The sequence below is a fragment of the Phalaenopsis equestris genome, unplaced genomic scaffold (genome assembly GCF_001263595.1).
Source record: "Phalaenopsis equestris unplaced genomic scaffold, ASM126359v1 Scaffold000123, whole genome shotgun sequence".
NCBI classification, from domain to species: Eukaryota; Viridiplantae; Streptophyta; class Magnoliopsida; order Asparagales; family Orchidaceae; genus Phalaenopsis; species Phalaenopsis equestris.
Genome location: NW_018164565.1, coordinates 132,128 through 155,063, shown reverse-complemented (window position 1 = coordinate 155,063; position 22,936 = coordinate 132,128). Strand labels below are relative to the sequence as shown.

At 37.0% G+C, this 22,936-nt stretch overlaps 1 protein-coding gene across 6 annotated transcripts in view; it reads right to left on the bottom strand.

The window, feature by feature from the left end:
- Positions 1–1,734: 1,734 nt before the first annotated feature.
- Positions 1,735–22,936, bottom strand: part of LOC110021176 (ribosomal L1 domain-containing protein 1-like) — a 24,513-nt gene continuing 3,311 nt past the window's right edge. Inside the window, exons 2-3 of one of the 6 annotated variants that reach the window (XR_002293621.1) lie at positions 2,066–2,382; positions 1,736–1,995 (exon numbers count right to left, since the gene is read on the bottom strand). Coding sequence is in view for 4 of the 6 variants with exons in the window: in XM_020719567.1 (XP_020575226.1) it covers positions 2,334–2,382 (49 nt within the window). In the remaining 2 variants the exon portion in view is untranslated. Of the gene's footprint in view, positions 2,383–8,154; positions 8,610–22,936 lie in introns of those variants that run through there. The other 5 variants (XM_020719568.1, XR_002293622.1, XM_020719567.1 and 2 more) reach the window with 5 other exon arrangements.

Sequence of the window (22,936 nt, the reverse complement as noted above, 5' to 3'; positions counted from 1 at the left end):
AGTGTTGCTCAAATAAGGACCTATCATATTGGGAAAAAACGTTCATGAAATTGAAAAAAATAACGTTTAAGTTATTTGTCATATGCACATATTGATCTCCAAATCCAAGCAAGGCAATATCCTATTAGCAATCATATTAAATTTAATGATTCTAATCTGGATCTGAATGACTATAAAGTAAATCCAAATACATCATTGGCTATCAAATCAAATCCATCCATGACTTAGCCAAAATATTTGATAAAATATTACAAAATAAATAGTTGTCAAGATATTTTTCATTCTACTTGGGTCATATCACTCGACATACTTTTTATATCCATTCAAATATCAAATCAATTGATCAAATTCGTTCAGATAAATAAAAATTTTATAAAATTTAATACAGTGTGAACATTTGAGCCCTTAACTCAGTAACTTCTCTCAGAGCTCAAACAGAAATGTAAGGTCCATATATCAACGCTGGCAATCAATCCTTAGCCCCAAGTAAAGCATGCAGCGGGTTATAGTGAAACTATAAGAAGATAGGTGGCGCTACCGCAGTCATTGATGCCACCATGGCAGCCATTCGCCATCTCCGCTAGCCCCAGCTTCAACTCACCGACGATGGTCACTGCCCAACACAGTCATTGAGCATCACTGTCAATTGCCATTGGTCGCCACTGGCCACCACTCAAAGGTTTTACAATACATTATTTTTTCAGTGTGCTCACCCAAACACAAAATGAAAAATTCATCCATTTTTAATGTATTCATGCAAATAATAATATTTACTTTTCAATATAATACATTTCCTTTTCTCTGCACTTTCAAGCTATATTCTTTTTCAGCAAACAAACAGCCCCCTGGTTTAAAAGAAATCTATGAGGAAGACGAGCCTAATAAAGATGTTATTAATCTGCCATCATGAATAGTCATAGACTTTAATTGAATTAATTAGCAAAGGTAGTCAACCGAATCTAAATAAAAGAAGATATGAGTTCCCGTGTCCAAAGAGGCTTAACAGATTCTATATTCAAACTTTTTTTTTGTTTTTGTTTTTTTTTTTTTAATGGATGAAAATATGCATTCCACTTTGCTTGGACCATATCAATTCCACTCAACTTTTTATTTCCACTTGAATATCCAAAAAGGCCATGGTTCAACCCTCATACCTATGTAAAGTTTGTGGAATTTTAAAGGGGAGCTATAAAATTGGTAAAAAGAAGTAAATTGCTTCACAAGAAAGATTAAGTAATGAAAAAGCACAACCCAATTTTTAAAATTGTGCAATTGGGTATTAAGATATTTTTTTTGTTTACATTAGTGAAGCGAGTGGTAAGCCTTGAAATGGTTTGAGGTGTACGCCTCACAAATTGAAATTTGCATAAGTCAAAATAAAGAGATAAAAATAATATAATAGAATCTTCATCTATAACGAAATTAGTATTAGCTAACTTTTTTTCATTTTGTTGCTACTTATATTTAACCTCCCCCTATGCTTGCTTCATTACCTATTTTTATATATATATATATATATATATATATAATAAAGAAAGACATAATAACATTCTAGCATGATAAAAAACAACAAATTACATTTATATTAAATAATAAATTGCATAAACTACAAAATATCATGCGGCAACTTCAAAAAATAAAAATATAATGTTAAAATCAACTACTCAAGTATCAAACTAACATAAATATATAAAATAAAAGATGAGTTTAGCATAATAAACTTCTCTCATTCCTATTGTCCAATGAACATAATAACATCCAAAAATTTAAATAAAAAACATAATAAATAATCATAAGATGGAGCAATAGGCGACCGTGGAGGCAGCAAGAGCAGCTAGTGGCAGTAGCAAGAGTTGGCGACGGCAGTAGCAAATGACGGTACCTACAAAAGTAGTAGACGGTGGTGGCTGCAACAAGAAGATAAATATAGCAGAAGCAGACAGCTGTTGTAGAAGATAAATGTTGTTTATTTGCTAATGTAGTAGACGATGGTGGCTGCAACAAGAAGATTAATCTACCAATGTAAGCAAAGCATTTATCTTCTGATTTAATTAAATCTAAATACCTATAGCAAAAGCAGGCGACTGCTGTAGCAGGAGCAACAAGCAATAGTGGTGGTGCTGACACTAGAAACAACAAATGACGGTGGTGGTACAAGCAACAAAAGCAGCAAACAGCGATGCTGGGAAGTTTGATTGTGGAGAAGAGACCTCCTGTGCATGATAATGCGACTTTGATTCATATTTCAACTGTCTAATAAAGAGGAAAAAAATCTAAGCGCGAGAGGAACACACCTTAGTGGACTTGCGGCGAGGCTCGCCTTGAGGCAGGACTCAACCAATGTGAGGCATACGCCTTGCCTGAGCTCTTCGAGGCATATGCCTTCAAGCATTTTTCTTCAGAATTAGGTTAAGAAGGGCCACATATTACATAATTTTAAACAATGGTTCTACCTAGAGATTTTAGACTCGTACATAGACTGCATGTTACTAGTTTGAAGGTTTTCCATAAGCACAAACTCCACGATTAATTCCCTCACTTGTTAGAGAAGGAACTTTAAATAAAGGTCAACTGAGTAAGATCTTAGATAGATTTGTGTTATGATGCCTTTCTTAAAGCAGAAGATAAATGCTATGCTTACATGCTTCAGGTAGATGAGTTTGACAAACATCCAAGGGGAAGACAGACCTAATTAAAATTGTAGAATCCGGAAAGTAATTTTATTACATTGCATCTCATATATTATACTACACGACATATATATATAAATATTAAAAAAAAAACAAAATAGGAACTCCTCTAAATAGGGAAGAACATAAAAAAGGAAATATAAATAAAACAAAACATCATTAATGGAGAATATTCTAAGAGGAAAGAAAAAAATTCTTCAAAATAAAGATTTGTGCTTTCCTACAATCCCCCTCAAGCTAGATTGTTTATATTGTACAAACAAAGCTTGAACTTAAATCTTCACGACCAACCCTTAGTAATCCTTTGATGACAATATAAATTATTTGAAATCTTGTGGAAACATAGCAAAAGCTAAACAATTCTATTGTTAACATTTTCTAAAAATGAAGTGTCGGTCAATCTTAATGCATTTTGTTATGTCAAAATACACAAGTTTCATAGCTATAATAATAGTTGTTTGACTAACACTAGACATCTTGATTATGTCTTTTCTCTGAACCTGAGGCTCTTTAAATAGCCTTTGAATCCACATTCCCACATATATTCCTAGTGCAAGAGCATGAAATTCAGATTATGCACTGCGACAACAAATTATTTTTGCTTCTCCACGTGACAAAATTGCCCCTGACGCATAAACAATATCCAGTGATTGATTCTCTATCAATTATCTCTCCCGCCCAGCCAACATCTCTGTATACCTCAATCTCACGGCTTTCAATTCTTTTGAAGAGCAGACCATGTTTTGAATTCATTTTTAAGTATCTCAAGATTTTGTTTGCTGTTTCCTTATTCATGTGTTTACTTACTAGACTGACTGAGTATGCAATATTGATTTACTGCAAGAGAGTAGAAATCGAAACTATATTAAGTTTAGCAATATGTGCAAATATTTCCTGATAATCAATCTTATATGATTGTCTGAATCCTTGGCTCTATTATGACTTTGAAGCTCTCTACACTTTTATCTCTGTACTTGATTGTGAATATCCATTTGCAGCCTACAAGGTTTTCTCCAAGAGGCAATTTTGTCAGTGTCCATGTATTATTCTTTTCTAGAGCATGAATTTCATTCTCAACTGATTGTTCCCATGTAGGAACTCTTAAAGCTTCTTGGATAGAGTTGGGAACCTACACACTATCAAGGTTTCTCACAAACACTTTGCAAGATGATAGTAAGTTCCAATAAGTTGCATATCTTTCAATCGAATGATCAGTGTGCCCTTGAATACATTTTTTTTGTATGATTGGTTGATTAAGTTCATCAATAAATGGTATAAGAGAGTCATGAGATGACGAATCCATACCATTATGATTATCAGAAGTAGGAGCATTTGGTTATGGCTCCTGACAATCCTAAGTTTGCATAGTATCATCTACATGCTCAGTGGTCCTTCTAGTGTAGACATAAATTTCCTGCGCATTGGTGTGATGTTGAGATGGAGTGGAGATAATTAGGACAGCTTCGATGACAGAGTTTAATTGTTCCAATAGAGTTGGTTGAGTGACAAGGTTTTGTTCATTTGAAGAAAAAATAACTTGAGTGTCTTGGAAAAGTTCTCAAATCTGATATTCCCTCAAGTTCTCCCCCTAAATTCCATATTTGAAAAAAACAAGATTGATTCTAAAAGAAAGTGACATCCATGGAGTTATAAATTTTTCAAATAGTTGAGGGGTAATATTTGTACCCTTCTTGATTGGAGGTGTTGTGTTGTTGGTGGATGTGAATAAAGGTAGAACAATCAAAGATCTTAAAAGAGAGCGGATGTGTGGATAGGATTTCATGAGAACATTACAAAGAATTTGAAATTGTAGGACTCGACTAGGCATCCAATTAATGAGATATGTGGTTGTGAGAGTGGCATCTCTCAAAAAATGCATTGGTACATGATTAAGCAACATAATGACACGGGTCACTTCAAGTAAGTGTATATTTTTCTTTTAGGCGGCGTCATTTTATGAAAAGTATTTCAAGAAATACAGGAGGAGGAGAAAACTAAAAGCGATATCTTACATATTGAAAGAGAGATACAGTACAGGGAAATAAAAAATTGATATATAAGCCACGAAAGAATAAAGACCACGAAGAACATAAAGAGAGGAGGTTGAAAAGTAACAAAAAAAATCAAAATGATAAAATATCAATACAATTGTACTTAGCGTAGTTATCATTTAATCTCAAACTGATGTTGTCGAATTGCAAAGTGAATTTGTGAGCTTATTGAAATATGGAGTTGGTAAAGATTTAGCGAGTATGTCCACAGGTTGATCATTAGTGGAGATGTAAATGAGCATGATTTCTTTGGAATGTAGATGCTCTCGTATAAAATGATAACCATTTTCTATCTAATTAGTTCGGGCGTAAAAATAGGATTATGAGCTAGAGCCATGACTAAAATAGTCTTAGTAGATTACAGTTGGTTGTTGAACGGTTATCTAAAATTCTTGAAGTAGACGTCGAAGCCAGATGGCGTCCATGAAAGAAGAGGCAAGGGCCCCGTATTATGCTTCCGTAGAAGGCTTGGCGACAATTTGTTGTATCTACGCTGCCAAAATAGAAGATTATGACCCAAGTAAGAACAGTTTCTTGTAATTGAATGACGATATGCTTGATCACTGGCCCAACTCGCATCAAAGTATGAACTGAGAGTAAGAGGACCAAGTTTGATGGGAAGACCAATGCTGAGGGTGCCTTTGATATACCTTAATACTCTTTTGAGATTTTGAAAGTGAATGCAAAGAGGTTGATGTATGTGTTGAGATAGTTGATTAGTAACAAAAGAGAGATCAGATCGAGTGATCGTTAGATATTGAAGTGACCTAACCAATCATTCATAAAGTTTAGGATTATCAAATGGTTGTTGATGTTCTGAAGTAGATATAATATTGGATGCAAGAGGATTTAAAAGTGGTTAACAATCACTCATCCAAGCTCTTTGATGAAATTCAACAGCATAGTGCCTGAGATAGAAAGAAGTTATTATTCTTGTGTTACACGTTGATGCCAAGAAAAGTTGATACTGGTCCCGGGTTTTTCATATAAAACTTTCTCTGTAGGTCACTTAGAAGTTGTTGAATGAAGTTAGTGTCATTACCCATAAGCAAAGTGTCGTCGATATAACATAAGAGATACACAGTGCTGGAATGCTGGTAAATGAATAAAAAAGGAATAGATTGGTTGTGGATAAACCCTTTCTAATGAAGGTGTGGAGTGAAGGTTGTATAACATTATCTCGGAGCCTGTTTGAGACCATAGATAACCTTTCTTATTAAACATATGCGATGTATAAATTGAGTATCAATGTACCTCGGAGGTTGTCGCATGTAAATGGCCTCCTCAAGGTTTCCATGTAAAATGGCATTAACAACATCTAGTTGCAGGACTTGCCATTGATGATGTATAGCCAGAGTGAGAGGAATTCTGATTGTTGGAAATTTGGCAAAAAAACTAAAAGCGCACTTGTAACTAAGACCAAATTATTGTTGATACCCTTGAGCCACTAATCTGGCTGTGACAGACTATAGAACCATCAGTATTACTCTTTATCTTGTAAGACAATTTGGGTCCTAGAATGTTCTCATGAGCGGGAGTTGGAACGAGCATCCAAGTGCCTTGAGTTCATAAAGCGTAAAGTTCTTCTTCCATAGCTTGTTTCCAATGATTATTCTTGGCAGCTTGAGTGTAGGTATAAGGAACCTTCTTTGAACCGTGAGTATGCTGAAGACTGAGGTGAATTTTGGGTGAAAGATGGCCTGATTTGGAACGTACAACTATTTTATGTCGAGGGATGTGTGAGTAATGATAGGATGGCAGATAGATGGTAGAGGTAAGGCATAAGATGTCTGAGAAACTGTGGAAAAAGAATGAGTAATTTCGGCTGAAATGAGTGGTTGATGCATTGCAACCAAAGATGTGGATTTAATTGATGTCGATAGGAGGGTGAGAGGACGAGGAGGAAAGGTATTAGCAGAAGTGTTGTTTTCAGTGGTGTGAATTTTTCTGTAAGGGAAAGTTTGCTCATCAAAAAGGGCATTGCTAGATGGACTTTCTTGTAATTGAGTTAAAACATCTGTATTGTTCCGTGTGTTCAGGTTAGCCAATAAAATGCATGTTGAAGCTCATTGCCGAAGTTCATTTCGCTAAATATGGGGAATTCAGGGGTAACAAACACAACCAAAAACTTTTAAGGTGTTGACGATTGAGTCCTGTCTTGTATAACTTGTATTAAGGTGATTTATTTTGAATTATAAGAGAAGGCATCATGTTTATTAGATGGATAGAAGTGGTGACGGTTTCTACCCAAAGTGAAGGAAGACTGGAGTCAGCAAGTAGAGCTCTAGTGGTATCAAAAATGTGTTTGTGCTTGTGCTCTACAATACCATTCTATTGAGAGGTATGGGCACAAGTTATTTGATGAATGATACCTTGATTATTTAAATATTGATTGAAGTGATGATTGTTATATCCACCAACCCCATTCGTTCTCAAAATTTTGATGTGGTTATTGAATTGAAGTTCAACTTGTTTCTCAAATTTGAGAAAAATAGAAACGGCATCAAATTTATGCAGCATAGGTAATATCCAAGAATATCTAGAATTATCAGTACATAATACTTATAGCCTTGTAAAGATGAGTGAGGAGATGGCCCTCAAACATCAGAGTGAATCAACTCTAATGATTGATAGGTATGACTAATAGACAAAAAAAAGGGTAGTTGATGATGTTTTACAGTAGTATAACAGGTACAAAAAAAAGAACTGCAGGAGATGTGAAGATGTGGCTGTTGCTTGGACATGACAATGATGGTTTGCATGTTCGGATGACTCGGACGCTTATGCCATAGGTCTTCACTATTGGTGGTTGAAAGAAAGACATATTTGGGAGAAACAATGGGATAAAATCCATTAAGACAAGGACTGCGAAGAAGAACTTGTTGAGTTAGTTGATCCTTCATGATATAACCACATGAATCAAAGATGATTTAACAATTGTTATCAAAGGGTAATTTTGGGACTGAGAGAAGATTGTGAGTTATATGAGGAGTATGTAAAACTTTTGAAAGAGAAAGATTACGATTGCGTGTATATAGCAAACTTTTCTAGAATACTGCATGGAAACAGACTCCCCGTTGCCTTAAAAACCTGATTGGGTCCTTGATATTGTTGGATTGTTGAATGTTGTCAAGATTTGTTGTTAGATGGGTTGTAGCACCTGTATCATGATACCAATCTGTATTCCAGTGCGATGAGGTATTAAGAGCTATGTTATCTTGAGTTTCTTCAGGTTGATGGTTGATGTTAAGTTGATGCCAACAGTATGAAGCAATGTCTCATTCTTTGTTCCAAATCTAACAAGTAGGTCGATTCCTTGACTAGGATTGTTGAGCGGATAAGTCTCTGAGATCTCTTGTTGGAGAACTTAGAAGTATTTACTCTTCCTCTAGAGCTATTCCTGCCACGACCACACTGAGAGAAAAGAGCCCGTCGAATATCAGTTTGATCAGAGGGACAATCATTAGAGATGTTGATTTAGAAGTCTTGAATGCCTGATATGTTGGCGGTAACCCTTTGAGGGTGTAGAGGATGATATCCTCTGTATCAACTTCTAATCCAATTGTGAAAATATTATCTACCAGAGTCTTGATCTACGTCAGATATTGCGTCATATTTTGATTATTCGTGGAAAGGTTATGCAGCTCATTCTTGAGTTGTATAACTCGGTATTTTTTTGTTGCTAGAAGGCAATGATAAAGGGCAAGTAAAAATTCTGCGTAGGAGTCTAGATTCATCACATACGGGAGAATGATATTTGCTATGTTGGAAATAAAAATTGCTGAGATATTCTGACCAATTAACGTCCAAGCGTTAAATGTTGGATTGGGGTGATCAGCACCGGCGGGCAGCAGATCCATCAAGAAACCTGAAAAAACCATTTACCTTGATGATTTTTGTGATTTGAGATCTCCAAATGGTGTAATTGTCTGCAGCTAGAGGAGTATTAACCTCCAATTTGATGTTGTTGTGAAAAACGACAACGAAAAATAAAAAAAAAGATATTGGGACGAGAAAAATACACCAGAAAAAGGCGACACAAAATTTACATGGTTTGGCAATTTTGTCTACGTCCACGGAGTTGCAGAAGATTTTATTGCTTCGAGGAATTACGTCGTCGAGCGTCTCGACGTTTACAAGAAAAAAACTCTCCTTTTTCTCTCTCTTCCTTTCTCTCTCTTCCCCCTCTATCTCTTTTTCTCTAAATGAGTTACAGCCAAAAAGAAAAGAGAAAACTAAGGGAATCCCGTAAACCTCATAGCACAAGAATCCAAGGGAGAAAAAAAGACAATCTTTTTTTTTCTTCTTCCTTTCCAGCCGTGGGATTTTGGTGTGCTTTAGGTAGAGATTAGCTTGACCCTTATATAAGAAGCAAAAAGACTAAATAAGGAAACCCATTTTCGCGTGAGAGAGGATGGGACCGCATGGAGAAAGGCGGGAGACTTTGGAGGGATCCAATCCAGGCGATGAAGCTTAATAAAGGAATGAGTAATCAATTTATCATAACTGATTATGTGGATTGGGTTCCACCACTTAACAATTCTCTCACTTGGAGACCGGGACACAGATTGCACTATCCACTGGTTGTATGTCTCTTTTCCTTAAACGTGATATCCTCCACTTCTGCAATTCAAGGCCCTGTCTTCAAGCTAGAAAACTAACTGAAGTCGAGCACAACTTCAGTTTCTCAAGTGTAACACCCTTGCAAGTGTAACACTTCAGTTTCTCAAGTGTAACACCCTTGGTCAACATATCAGCAAGGTTCTTGCTTCCACAAATTTTCTCAAGTAGCAACTGTTCGTCATCTAATAAAGATCCAATAAAGTGATACTTGATCAGAATGTGTTTGGTCCTGGATTGAAATGTTGGATTTCTGACGAGGAATATGACGCTCTGACAATCACTGTAGAGAGTGTCATTCTGAACCTCATTACATAATTCCTCCAAGAAACTTTGTAGTCATATCATATCCTTAGCAGCCTCTGACAGTGCACATACTCAACTTCTGTAGTGGACAAAGAAACTGTCTTCTGCAGACTTGAGCCCCATGACACTGTAGTACCACCAAGAGTATTAAACAAAACTTGTAGTACTCTTCCTACTGTCAATGTCTCCAGCTAAATCTGCATCAACATGGTCTTGTACTTCCTGGCTCTTTCCTGAGAAACACAAGCAAGTTTCTGAAGAGCCTCTTAGGTATCTCAAGATCTACTTCACAGCTTCCCAATGTTCTTTCTCTGCATTACTCATGTATCTGCTCACAACTCTCACCACATGGGCAATATCCAGCCTGGTGAAAACCATAGCATACATAAGTAAACTAATAGCAGAAGCGTAAGGAACCTTACTCATGTAGTTTGTTCCTCCTCTAACTTGGAGTCTGAAATGACTGCCTAAATGTGTGCTAACTGGTTTGAACCGATCCATATTAAACATATTAAGCACCTTTTTCACATATTCAGCTTGTCAAAATCTCAACGTGCGCTTAACTCAATCTCTGACAATCCTCATGTCAAGAATTTGCTTTGCCGTTCCCAAATCCTTCATTACAATGTGCTCTGACATCTGCTTCTTAAGATTATCCCATCAATGTTGGCCCCTATAATAAACATATCATCCACATACAGTGGTAGGATGATATAACAGTTGTCAAAATACCTGACATAACAACAATGATCTATCTGACATCTGTTGTACCCTGCATTGAGCATGAATTTATCAAACACTTCTTGTACCACTGTCTGTGGGAGCTTGCTTCAGGTCATACAAGCTCTTCTTCAGTTTGCAAACTGAATCTTCCTTTCTTGGTACCACGAACCCTTCAAGTTGACGCATGTAAATGTCTTCTTCAATGTCTTCATAAAAAAGCCTGTCTTTACATCTAATTGCTCCAGAAATAGAACTTCGGTAGCAACCATAGCAAGTATCATCCTAATGGTTGTGAGCTTCATCACTGAAGAAAAGATCTCAGAGTAATCAATGTCTTGCCTCTGTAGAAAACCTTTTACAATAAATCTGGTCTTGTATCTTTTACTGTCATCAAGCTCAGTCTTTACCTGGTACACTCACTTGTTGTGCAATGTTTTCTTCCCTTGTGAAAGTTATGTCAGCTCTCATGTCTGATTTCCCAGCAGGAAATCCATCTCATCCTTCATGGTCAGCTCCCACTTACTAAAATTTTTATCTGTCAAGGTTTTTTCATAGCTCTGTGGTTCCCCACTATCTGTCAGCAAAATGTAGTTCAAAGTTGGTGAGTAACGTTGTGGCGAACGTCTGCTCCTGACTGACCTACGAACAAAGGCTAAAGTAGAGAATGACTCTGACCTGACTGCGAAATAATAGGAATGGGTGCCCCAGACCCATTCTCCTCCTCATTCTCATCTTCGCTCAGTACTGTGACCTTTGGTAGATCATCAAACCTCACGAACTCCGATTCCTGAGGAGCTACTTTAGAATTTGTACTAGTCTTGTCCTTGCATATCATCTTCTAATTAAATATCACATTTCTATTTCTGATAATCTTCCGATCCCGATCATCTCATAAATGATAGTCAAATGTTTCGTCTCTATAGCGAATGAAATAACATTTCTTTAACTCAGCCTCAAGCTTTCTACGTGCATCAGGATTGATTAGAATATAAGAAAGACAGCCAAAAGTCTTAAGATGAGAAAATTTGACATCTTTGTCGCTCTAGACCTCCTTAGGTAATTTACAGTCCAATGGGACGAATGACCCTCTGTTGATCAAGTAAATTGCAGTACTGACCGTATCTGCCCAGAAGGTTGGTGGTAGTACAGCGTGCAATCTCATGTAATTTACAGTCTAATGAGACGGACGACCCTCTGTTGATCAAGTAAATTACAGTGTTGACCGCATATGCCTAGAAAGTTTGTGGTAGTCCAACGTGCAATCTCATGCTCCTGACACGCTCATTGATGGTCTTATTCATGTGTTTTACAATTTCATTTTGTTGTGGTGTCCCCGGAATGGTCTTCTCTATTCTGATATCTTGCGTTGCACAGTACTCCTTGAACCCACCATCGAAGTACTCACCACAATTGTCAGACCTCAAACATTTTAGTTTTAAATCTATCTTCATTTCAACCATGACATTCTAAGTTTTAAACATAGTAAATATATCAGATTTGCGCTTCAGAAAGTAATCTCACACCTTTATGTTGTGGTCATCTATGAATGTGATGTAATATCAAGAGCCTCCAAGAGATGTTACTGGAAAAGACCCTCATACATCGGTGTATGCCAGTTCTAGTTTTTCTGCCTTTGGCACCCTGCCACCTTTCAAGAAACTGATATTCTTATGTTTCCTCATAATGCAACTTTCACACATGTCGAGATCAACTGACTTTAATTCTGATAGTTTGCCTCTGGACTGAAGTTCTTTCATACCTCTCTGACTCATGTGTTTATGCCTGCAATGTCACATGTCTGTCGTGCTCTCTGCAACTGTAGTTTCAACACTGTTGATTAGACTGGTAGTCATATATAGCGTACCAGTCTTCTTACCTCAAGCCAATACCAATGCTTCTTTAGTAACCTTCCAGGTGTTATCAGAGAACACTACTGAATGACCACCTTCATCGAGCTGCCCAACAAATACGATATTCTTTTTTAATTCAGGAATGTGTCTAACCTTTTGCAAGATCTATTGTTTTTGTTAAGGAGTGTAATTTTAACATCTCACATCCCCACCACGTTCAAAGCTGCTCCATCAGCCAGGTATATCTTTCTAAAGTCACCTGTAACATAGTTTTGCATTAACTCCCGGCGGGAAGATTAATGAAAAAAAACCACTGAGTTCAGTATCCAGTTGTCGACGGAGCTATGAACTGCAAGCAATAGTGTATCCTACACTTCTTCAGTTATAGCATTAGCATTGATGTTTTTTGTTTTCTTAGGATTTTTGCAGTTTTTCTTTATGTGATCAATTTTGCCACAATTTCAGCTGGTTGTTTGCTGACCAGGTTTTGACTTGCTCTTTGCTCTTGCTTCTGTGTTTTGATTTTGATCTTCCTCTGTTTGAGTTATTGTCTTGTGATCTCCCTCTGGAATCAACATTCAATGCTGAACTCGAACCTGAGGCCTTGCCAGAATCCTTCTTGCACACCTCTTCGGCCAAAATCAAGTCATGAATATCATCATATTTCAGCTTAATTTTATCTGCAGAGTTGCTAACTGTCATCTTTATGTCTTACCAACTATTTGGCAATAAAGTCAACAATATCAGCGCTCGTATATCATCGTAAAAGTCAATTTCAATAGATGACAATTGATTTATGATGATATTGAAATCATTTAGATGTTGAACGATAGACACACCTTCTGTCATTTTTAAGTTGAATAACTTTTTTATCAGATTCATCTTGTTATAGATGCATCTTGTTATTCGTCAATGACTTTTCATACAAACCTGATAAATTCATCATAAGATCTGCAGTCGTCCTCTCCATGATAACGTTGTGGGAACAGATTTCGACTGGGTTAGTCGAATAACCCTCAAAACATGTTAATCCAATTGATTCCATTCAGTCTTTTTCATCTTCTCTGGTCGTTTTTCCTGTAACAGAAGATGAAGTTTCTTCCCATAGAGAATTTCTCTATCTGCATCCTCCGGTAACCAAAATTTGTGTCGTCGAACTTTTCGATCCCCGAAACCTTCACTTCGTCTTCAGCCATCATTTTTCCTCAGATCCGAACAGCGGTTTTGATACCAGCTGTTGTGAAAAACAACACGAAAAATAAAAAAAAAGAAATTGGGATGAGAAAAATACACCAGAAAAAAGTGACAAAATTTACGTGGTTCGGCAATTTTTTCTACGTTTACGGAGTTGCAGAGGATTTTATTACTTCGAGGAACTACACCGTCGAGCGCCTCGACGTTTATGAAAAAAATATCTCATTTTTCTCTTTTCTTCTCTCTCTCTCTCTCTCTCTCTTTTTCTCTAAATGAGTTACAGCCAAAAAAGAAAAGGGAAAACTACGAGAATCCCGTAAACTTCCTAGCACAATAATCCAAGGGAGAAAAAAAAGAAACTTTTCTTTTCTTCTTCCTTTCCAGCCGTGGGTTTCTAGTGTGCTTTAGATAGAGATTAGTTTGTCCTTATATAAGAAGCAAAAAGACTAATTAAGGAAACCCATTTCCGCATGAGAGAGAGCGGGACCGCGTGGAGAAAGACGAATTCGGGTGGGGACCGCATAGAGAAAGACGGGACTTTGGTGGGATCCAATCCAGGCGATGAAGCTTATTAAAAGAAGCAATAATCAATTTATCATAATTGTTAAGTGATGGAACCCAATCCACATAATCAATTATAATAAATTGATTACTCCTTCCCTTAGTAAGTTTCATTGTCTGGATTGGATCCTTCCAAAGTCGGCGGCCTTTCTCCACGCGGTCCCCACATGGTCCTGCCTTTCTCCACGCAATCCTGCCCTCTCTCACGTGGAAATGGGTTTCCTTATTCAATCTTTTTGTTTCTTATATAAAGATTAAGCTAATCTCTACCTAAAGCACACCAAAAACCCACAGCTAGAAAAAAATAAGAAAAGAAAAGTTTTTTACTTTTTTTCTCCCTTAGATTCTTGTGCTAGGAGGTTTACGGGATTCCCTTAGTTTTCCCTTTTCTTTTTGGTTGTAACTCATTTAGAGAAAAAGAGAGAGAGGGGAAGAGAAAGAAAAAGGAGAGATTTTTTTTCTTGTAAACATGAAGGCGTTCGACGGTATAATTCTTTGAAGCAATAAAATTTTTTGTAAATCCGTGTACATAGGCAAAATTGTCGAACAACGTAAATTTTGTGTAGCCTTTTTCTGGTGTATTTTTCTCGTCATAATTTCTTTTTTTCATTTTTTGTCGTTGTTTTTCACAACAACTGGTATCAGAGCCCCGGCTCGGGCCTGAGGAAGAACGATAGTCGGAGACGAAGTGGAGGTTTTGGGGATCGACAAGTTTGACGACACAGATTTTGGTTATTGTAAGATGCAGATAGAGGAATATCTCTATGGGAAGAAACTTCATCTTCCGTTACTGAGAAAGCGACCAGAGAAGATGGAAGAGACAGAATAAAATATGTTGGATCGATAAGTTTTGGGAGTTATTCAACTAACCCAGTCAAGAGTCGTTGCCCACAACGTCATCAAGAAGATGAAGACTGCAAATCTCATGACGGTTTTATCAGGTATGTACGAAAAGTCGTCTGCGAATAACGAGGTGCATCTTATGAAAAAGTTATTCAACTTAAAGAAAGTAGAGTGTGTCTGTTGTTCAGCATCTGAATAATTTCAACACCATCACAAATCAATTGTCGTCTGTTGAAATTGATTTTGACGATGAGATACGAGAGTTAATACTGTTGGCTTCATTATCAAATAGTTAGGAAGCCATCAGTATGACAGTTAGCAACTCTGCAGGTAAAACTAAGTTGAAATATGATGCTATTCGTGACTTGATTTTGACTGAAAAGGTGCGCAGGAAGAATTCTTACGAGGCCTCAGATTCGAGTTCAGCACTGAATGTTGATTCCAGAGGGAGATCACAGGACAAGAACTCAAACAGAGGAAGATCAAAATCAAAGCACAGAGGCAAGAGTAAGTCAAAGTCTGGTCAACAAACAACCTGTTGGAATTGTGGCAAAACTGGAAACATAATAAGAATTGCAAAAACCTTAAGAAGACGGAGAACATCAGTGTTAATACTGTAACTGAAGAAGTGCAAGATGCACTATTGCTTGCAGTTCATAGCTCCGTCGACGACTGAATATTGAACTTAAGGGCTTCTTTCCATTCATCTTTCTACTGGGAGTTAATGCAAAACTATGTTGCAGGTGACTTTAGGAAGGTCTACCTGGCTGATGGAGCAGTTTTGAAAGTGGTAGGGATGAGAGATGTTGAAATTGCACTCCCTAACAAAAATAAATAAATCTTGCAAAAGGTTAGACACGTTTCTGAACTGAAAAAGAATCTCATATCTGCTGGGCAACTCGATAAGGGTGGTCATTTAGTAGTGCTCTTTGATAGCACCTAGAATGTTACCAAAGGAGCACCGGTACTAGCTCGGGTAAGAATATTGATACATTATATATAACTACTGGTCTAATCAACAGTGTTGAAACTACAGTTACAGAGGGGGCAGCAGACATATGACAGACTTGGACACATGAGTCAGAGAGGTATGAAAGAGCTTCAGTCCAGAGGCAAGCTTCCAGAACTAAAATCAGTTGATCTCGACATATGTAAAAGTTGCATTATGGGGAAGCATAAGAATGTCAGTTTCCTGAAAGATGGCAGGGTGTCAAAGGCAGAAAAATTAGAACTGGTACACACCGATGTGTGGGGGTCTTCCCTAGTGGCATCTCTTGGAGGCTATCGATATTACGTTACATTCATAGATGACTACAGCCAAAAGGTATATGATTACTTTCTGAAGCGCAAATCTAATGTATTTACTGTGTTCAAAATTTGGAAGACCATGATGGAAACAGAGACAGATCTAAAACTAAAACGTTTGGGGTCTGACAATGGTGGTGAGTACATCGATGGTAGGTTCAAGGAATACTGTGCAGCTCAGGGTATCAGAATGGAGAAGATCATTTCGGGCACACCACAGCAAAATGGAATTGCAGAACGCATGAACAGGATCATCAATGAGTGTGCCAGGAGCATGATATTGCACGTCAGACTACCACCAACCTTCTGGGCAGATGCGGTCATCACTGCAGTTTACTTGATTAACAGAGAGTCATCTGTCTCATTTAACTGTGAATTATCTGAGGAGATCTGGAGCGACAAAGAGGTCAAATTTTCTCATCTTAAGACTTTTGGTTGTCTTTCTTATGTTCTAATCAATTATGATGTACGTAGCAGGCTTGTGGCTGAGTCAAAGAAATGTTATTTCATTGGTTATTGAGACGAAGCATTTGGCTATCGTTTCTGGGATGATCAGGATCAGAAGATTATCAGAAGCAGAAATGTGATCTTCAAAGAGAAGATGATATACAAGGACAAGACTAGTACAAATTCTGAAGTAGTTCTTCAGGAATCGGAATTCGTGAGGTTTGATGATCTACCAGAGGTCACAGTATAGAGCGGAGATGGAAATGACAAGGAAAATGGGTCTGAGGTACTCATTCCTATTATTCTACAGGCAGGTTCATAGTCATTCACTACTCTAGCCGCCGTTCGTAGGTCAGTTAGGAGCAGGCGTTCGCCCCAGCGTTATCAACTTTGAACTACATCTTGCTGACAGATAGTGGAAAACCACAGAGCTATGAAAAAATCTTGGCAGATGAAAATTTTAGCAAGTTGGAGCTGCCTATGAAGGAGATGGATTCCCTGTTGGGAAATCAGACATGGAAGCTGACAGAACTTCTACAAGGGAAGAAGACGTTGCACAACAAGTGGGTGTACCGGATAAAGACTGAGTTTAATGACAGTAAAAGGTACAAAATCAGACTTATTGTAAAAGGCTTTCAGCAGAGACAAGACATTGATTACTCTGAAATCTTTTCTCTTGCGGTGAAGCTCACAACCATTATGATGATACTAGTTATGGTTGCTACCGAAAATCTATTTCTGGAGCAATTAGATGTGAAGACAATCTTTCTTCATGGAGATCTTGAAGAAGACAGCTACATGCGCCAACCTGAAGAGTTCGTGGTACCATGAAAGGAAGATCCAGTTTGCAAACTGAAGAAGAGCTTGTACAACCTGAAGCAAGTTTCCAGACAATGGTACAAGAAGTTTGATAAATTCATGTTCAATGCGGGGGGCAACAGATGTCAGACAGATCACCATTGCTATGTCAGGTACTTTGACAACTCATATATCATCCTACTGCTATATGTGGATGATATATTTATTGCAGGGGCAGGCATTGATGAGATAAATAATTTTAAGAAACATATGTCAGAGCACTTTGCAATGAAGGATTTGGGAGCGGATTTGGGAGCGTTGGGAGCGGCAAAGCAAATCCTTGGCATGAGGATTGTCAGAGATCGAGTCAAGGGCACGTTGAGGCTTTCACAGACTGAATATGTGAAAAAAGTGTTTAACAGTTTCAATATGGATCATGCCAAACCAATTGTCACACCTTTGGGCAGTCACTTCAGACTCAGCAAAAATGAATCACCCAAGAAGAGGAACAAGACTGCATGAGTAAGGTTTCTTACACTTCAGTTATTTGTTCACTTATGTATGTTATGGTATGCACCGGACTGGATATTGCTTATGCAGTGGAAGTTGTGAGCATCAGATACATGAATAATCCAGTGAAGGAACATTAAGAAGTTGTGAAGTGGATCTTGAGATACCTAAGAGACTCTTCAGAAACTTCTTTGTGTTTCTCAGAAAAGAGTCCGGAGGTACAGGGTCATGTTGATGCAGATTTAGCTGGAGACATTGACAGTAAGAAGAATACTACAGGTTATGTTTATACTCTTGGTGGTACTGCAGTGTCATGGGGCTCAAATCTACAGAAGACAGTTTTTTTGTCCACTACAAAAGCTGAGTATGTTGCAGTGTCAGAGGTTGCTAAGGAGATGATATGGCTACAGAGTTTCTTAGAGGAATTGAGTAAGAAGATTCAGAATGACATTCTCTACAGTGATACTCAGAGCATCATATTTCTCGCTAGAAATCCAGCATTTCAATCCAGGACAAAACACATTCAAATCAGGTATCTCTTTATTTGATCCTTATTAGATGACAGACAGTTGTTATTTGAGAATGTGGAAGCAAGAATCCTGTTGATATGTTGACCAAGGGTGTTACACTTGAGAAACTAAAGTTGTGTTCAATTTCAGTTGGTTTTTCATCTTGAAGACAGGGCTTTGAGTTGCAGAGATGGAAGATATCACGTTTGAGGAAAAGGGCGATACAGTCAGTGGATAGTGCAGTCTGTGTCCCGGTCTCCAAGTGAAATAATTGTTAAGTGGTGGAGTCCAGTCCACATAATCAATTATGATAAATTGATTACTCCTTTATTAAGCTTCATCGCCTGGATTGGATCCCGCCAAAGTCTCCCGTCTTCTCCACGCGGTCCCGCCCTCTCTCACGCGGAAATGGGTTTTTTTATTTAGTCTTTTTGCTTCTTATATAAAGGCCAAGCTAAATTCTACCTAAAACACACCAAAAAACCCACAAATGAAAAATAAGAAGAAAAGAAAAGTTTGTATTTTTTTCTCCCTTCGATTCTTGTGCTGGGAGGTTTATGGGATTCCCTTAGTTTTCACTTTTCTTTTTGGCTCTAACTCATTTAGAGAAAAAAAGAGAGGGGAAGAGAGAGAAAAATGAGTTTTTTTCTTGTAAACGTCGAGGCGCTCAACGGTGTAATTCCTTGAAGCAATAAAATCGTTTGCAACTCCGTGGACGTAGGCAAAATTGTCAAACCAGGTAAATTTTGTGTCATCTTTTACTGGTGTATTTTTCTCGTTCCAATTTCTTTTTTTTTTAGTTTTTGTCGTCATTTTTCACAACAGTTGGTGATAAAAAAATAATTTGGGGTTGAGGGGATTGGCAGCTCTGCAATGTTGAGAGCTGCTAATCCCTCATTAATTGAAGAGGTTTTCGACTGTGGTGTAGCTCTGATATCATGAGAGAATACAGGAGAAAAAAAATCAAAGAGGTATCGTGTATATTGAAAGAGATATAGTATGAGGAAATATAAAATGCTATATGTAAACCACAAGAACTTAAAGAGAGGAAGTTAAACTGTTACAGCATAAATCAAAATGATAAAATATTAGTGCAACTAGATTGAGGATTGTAATCAATAACCACATAAGAACTTACATGGATAATATCATATTTGCAAAAAAAAATGACTAAGATGAAATTAAAATATTCTTTAGCATTATCCATTTTAAGAATTTGAATTTTACTTTGAAAACGAGTAAAGATCATGAAATGAAATGATTGAAATATGGAGGTTATTTCAGATTTTTATTTCATGAGAAATGCTCGTGTAGTTCTTGTGTGATCATTTATGAAAGATACAAACCATCGTGCCCCATTTATATTATTTACTTGTGAGTCCTCAAAGGTCAAGGTGAATTAGTGAAAAATGATGTGAAGGCTTGCATTGCAGTTTAGAACATACATGGCTAGTATGTTTTGTAGTTTAAATTTTTCACGTTCATAAAATTTGAATTTTTTTATTGAGAAATGAATGTGGAATCATATTTTCCTTTTACGCAATTTGGATAACCAAGATGACGGTGACTTAATATGACTTGACTTTCAATTGAAACTACATTTAGAGAATTTAAACTAAACTCAGAAGTACATCTTAATGGATGACCTTTCCTACCAATAATGTTATATTTGTTGAGCAAATATAGACCGCCATGCATCTTAGCATTATTAATCATCTTCCACAAGTCCTCCACATGAAAATCATAACAATTGAAATAAAATTTAGTCACACATTTTAAATCATGAGTAAGTTTGCTAATTGAGAGTAGGTTGCAGTATAATTTTGGAACATAAGAAAAAAAAGATTAGAGATAAAGATCATATGTCAAATCGACTAATCCAAATTCTGCTATTAATGAGAATGAACCATCTTCTATTTGAACTGCAAAGTTACTGGTGCATGGGTTAAAATTTTTTAAGATGATGACATCTCCCATTGTATTATTGAGGCTCCAAAGCCAACTATCCAAGATTTAAATTTAGTGTTTTGGACACTAAAAGCATTCGATAAGATATATTGGTGCGCTAACAAGCTGATAGGTTGTTCGGCAAAGGATTTTGATGCTTCCCTAGAATTGGGGTTGAATATTCTCTGCAGTGCCTTAATTTACTCCCTAGTGAATAGGCTAAATTCTGAATTATTGTTGGTTGTGGCAGCAACATTTTTTATTTGATGGCTTCCAATCTGCAAGTTTTCAGTGTAATTTCAACACTTTTCCTTCACATGACCAAGTTTCTTACAATGGTCGCACCATGATCGTCCTTTTATGGGCTTGTTATTCTGAGAGGAGTTTTGAGTGTACAAGACTAGTTCTTCAACATTTAATGCGGTGTGGTTGCTATCATCATCAACTTCTTTTTGCTCTCCTCTCTTTGAACTTCTGCAAAAGCCTATAGGATAGTGGGGATGGGTTTTATCCCCATAATTCTCCCCTTAACTTCATTAAAGTCATTATTGAGGCTAAGGAAGAACTTGATTGTTCTCTTTTCTTCAATAATATTCTTCTATACAAGGCAGAATCATCAGGACATTTCCTATGGCAAACCTCATATAAGTGAGTGTATTGACATATTAAGTGAAACTTAATTCTCCTTATCGCAGAACATCGTCTCAATTTCAAATAACTCTTGAAGAATTTTCAGTGCTAGAGTAGGTTTCACGTATAGCCTCCATATTTCCTTGGTTGTCCTATAGAGCAGGAAACTTTATCCAACAACCTCCAAGATCATGGAATTTATTAACCATGACATGATTATGTGGTTGTCAACTTTCCAAACCCGATGTTTGGAATCTGTCATTTTTTGTATTGAAGTTTCGCCTATGAGATGTTCCTCTTTCTTTTTGCCACAGATGTACATGAAGACAAACTTGGACCATATAAGAAAATTGTGGTCATATAATTTATGGTTCGTGACTAGAAGAGAGGATTTATCATGCATGATAAGAGTTGAAGACGTGGGCTTGGATCTTGAGGTGAATTCCGAGGAGAAAGATTGTGAGGCCATTTCGTCCTTGATCATGATTAGATAAAAGTAAGAGGACCGTTACTTCAACTGTTTAGCTAGATGACCAAATAGAATCTAGCGAGAGGTGATCGGGCCTTTTCAAGTTAGCGACCTGTGAGGTCTCGGCTAGAGCAAGGGAAATTGATGATTGAAATCCAAAATATTTGTTGACTTAGCCACCAATTTAGCCAACTGAAAAAAAAAGATGAAGTTTGGTTCTATTCGAGTTGGATGTGAGGGGACGAGTGAATTAACAAAATGCTCAGTTTTGTTCGAGCCAGACGTGCGGAGACTGAGCCTGATGTGAAGAGACAAGCCCTACGATCTCGTTCATAAGGAGACGCGAGAAGAAGAGTTGAAGACGAGACAATTTGTGTGTCAACGACAACTCCAAATATCTTCATCCGTTTCGATTCTTGCGAACGAGAGGGGTGGAGATGGAGACGTCGCTGGAGACAAAAATGTCGAAGATAGAGAATGGAGACGACGCTAAAGAAGTCAAAGGCAACATCAAAGACAGTCGTTGAAGGTGTGAAGATCGAAGCGTCATTGGAGACACGATCAAGATGAAAAGAACGGCTCTGCACGAGATGCAGGGAAACCATGACACACTTCGGCATCGAAGATGAGCAGTGGCTATGATTGGGAATGAAGACGAAGGAGGATTCTAAGTTTATATCTCTGATACCCGTGGAACCCAAAAAATAATTTTATCCTATCGTTTCTCATACATTACACTACACAACATATATATAAATAACAAAAGAAATAAAACAGGAGACTCTCCAAATAGAGAAGAACATAACATAGAAAATATAAATAAAGGAAAATGTCATTACTTGAAAATATTCCTAATGAGGATTTTCACTTTCCTACAAAAATCTTATAATATCATCATCATATGTCGTCATGAACTCTAGTTTAATTAATTAGAAAATGTAGTCTACCCAACCTGACTAAAATAATCTTGTCAATGGCCATATGTTTCTTTATACAATGGTTATTAGATGAAGAGTTGGACACCGATTACAAGGTCAATTTCAAACAATATAAACTAACATAGGATTTTATTCCCTATCAAATGCATTAAAAACCACCAAAAGCTTGAATGCATAAAATTAGGGAATAGATTGGATTTTAATCGTAACAATAATACAATAGTATCATCTCAATCAAGCAAGCAACTTAATTAGAGATAATATGCCATGTCGTTGTTGGCTTAAAATTTCGAGTTTGGTTTGTTGAATTACATTGATAGAGTATTAACTTTTGCAAACTTGGGTTAAATCTAATCTCGACATGCTTGGCTAACCAAGTGAAGAAAATGAAGGTTGTTTTAAGCATGAAGTGACATTTTTCTATATTTTCCTATATTTTCATTTTTAATATAAATATATATATATATATATATGTATATGTATATCTATATATAGATGTATATATATATGTATATGTATATATATATGTATATATATATGTATAT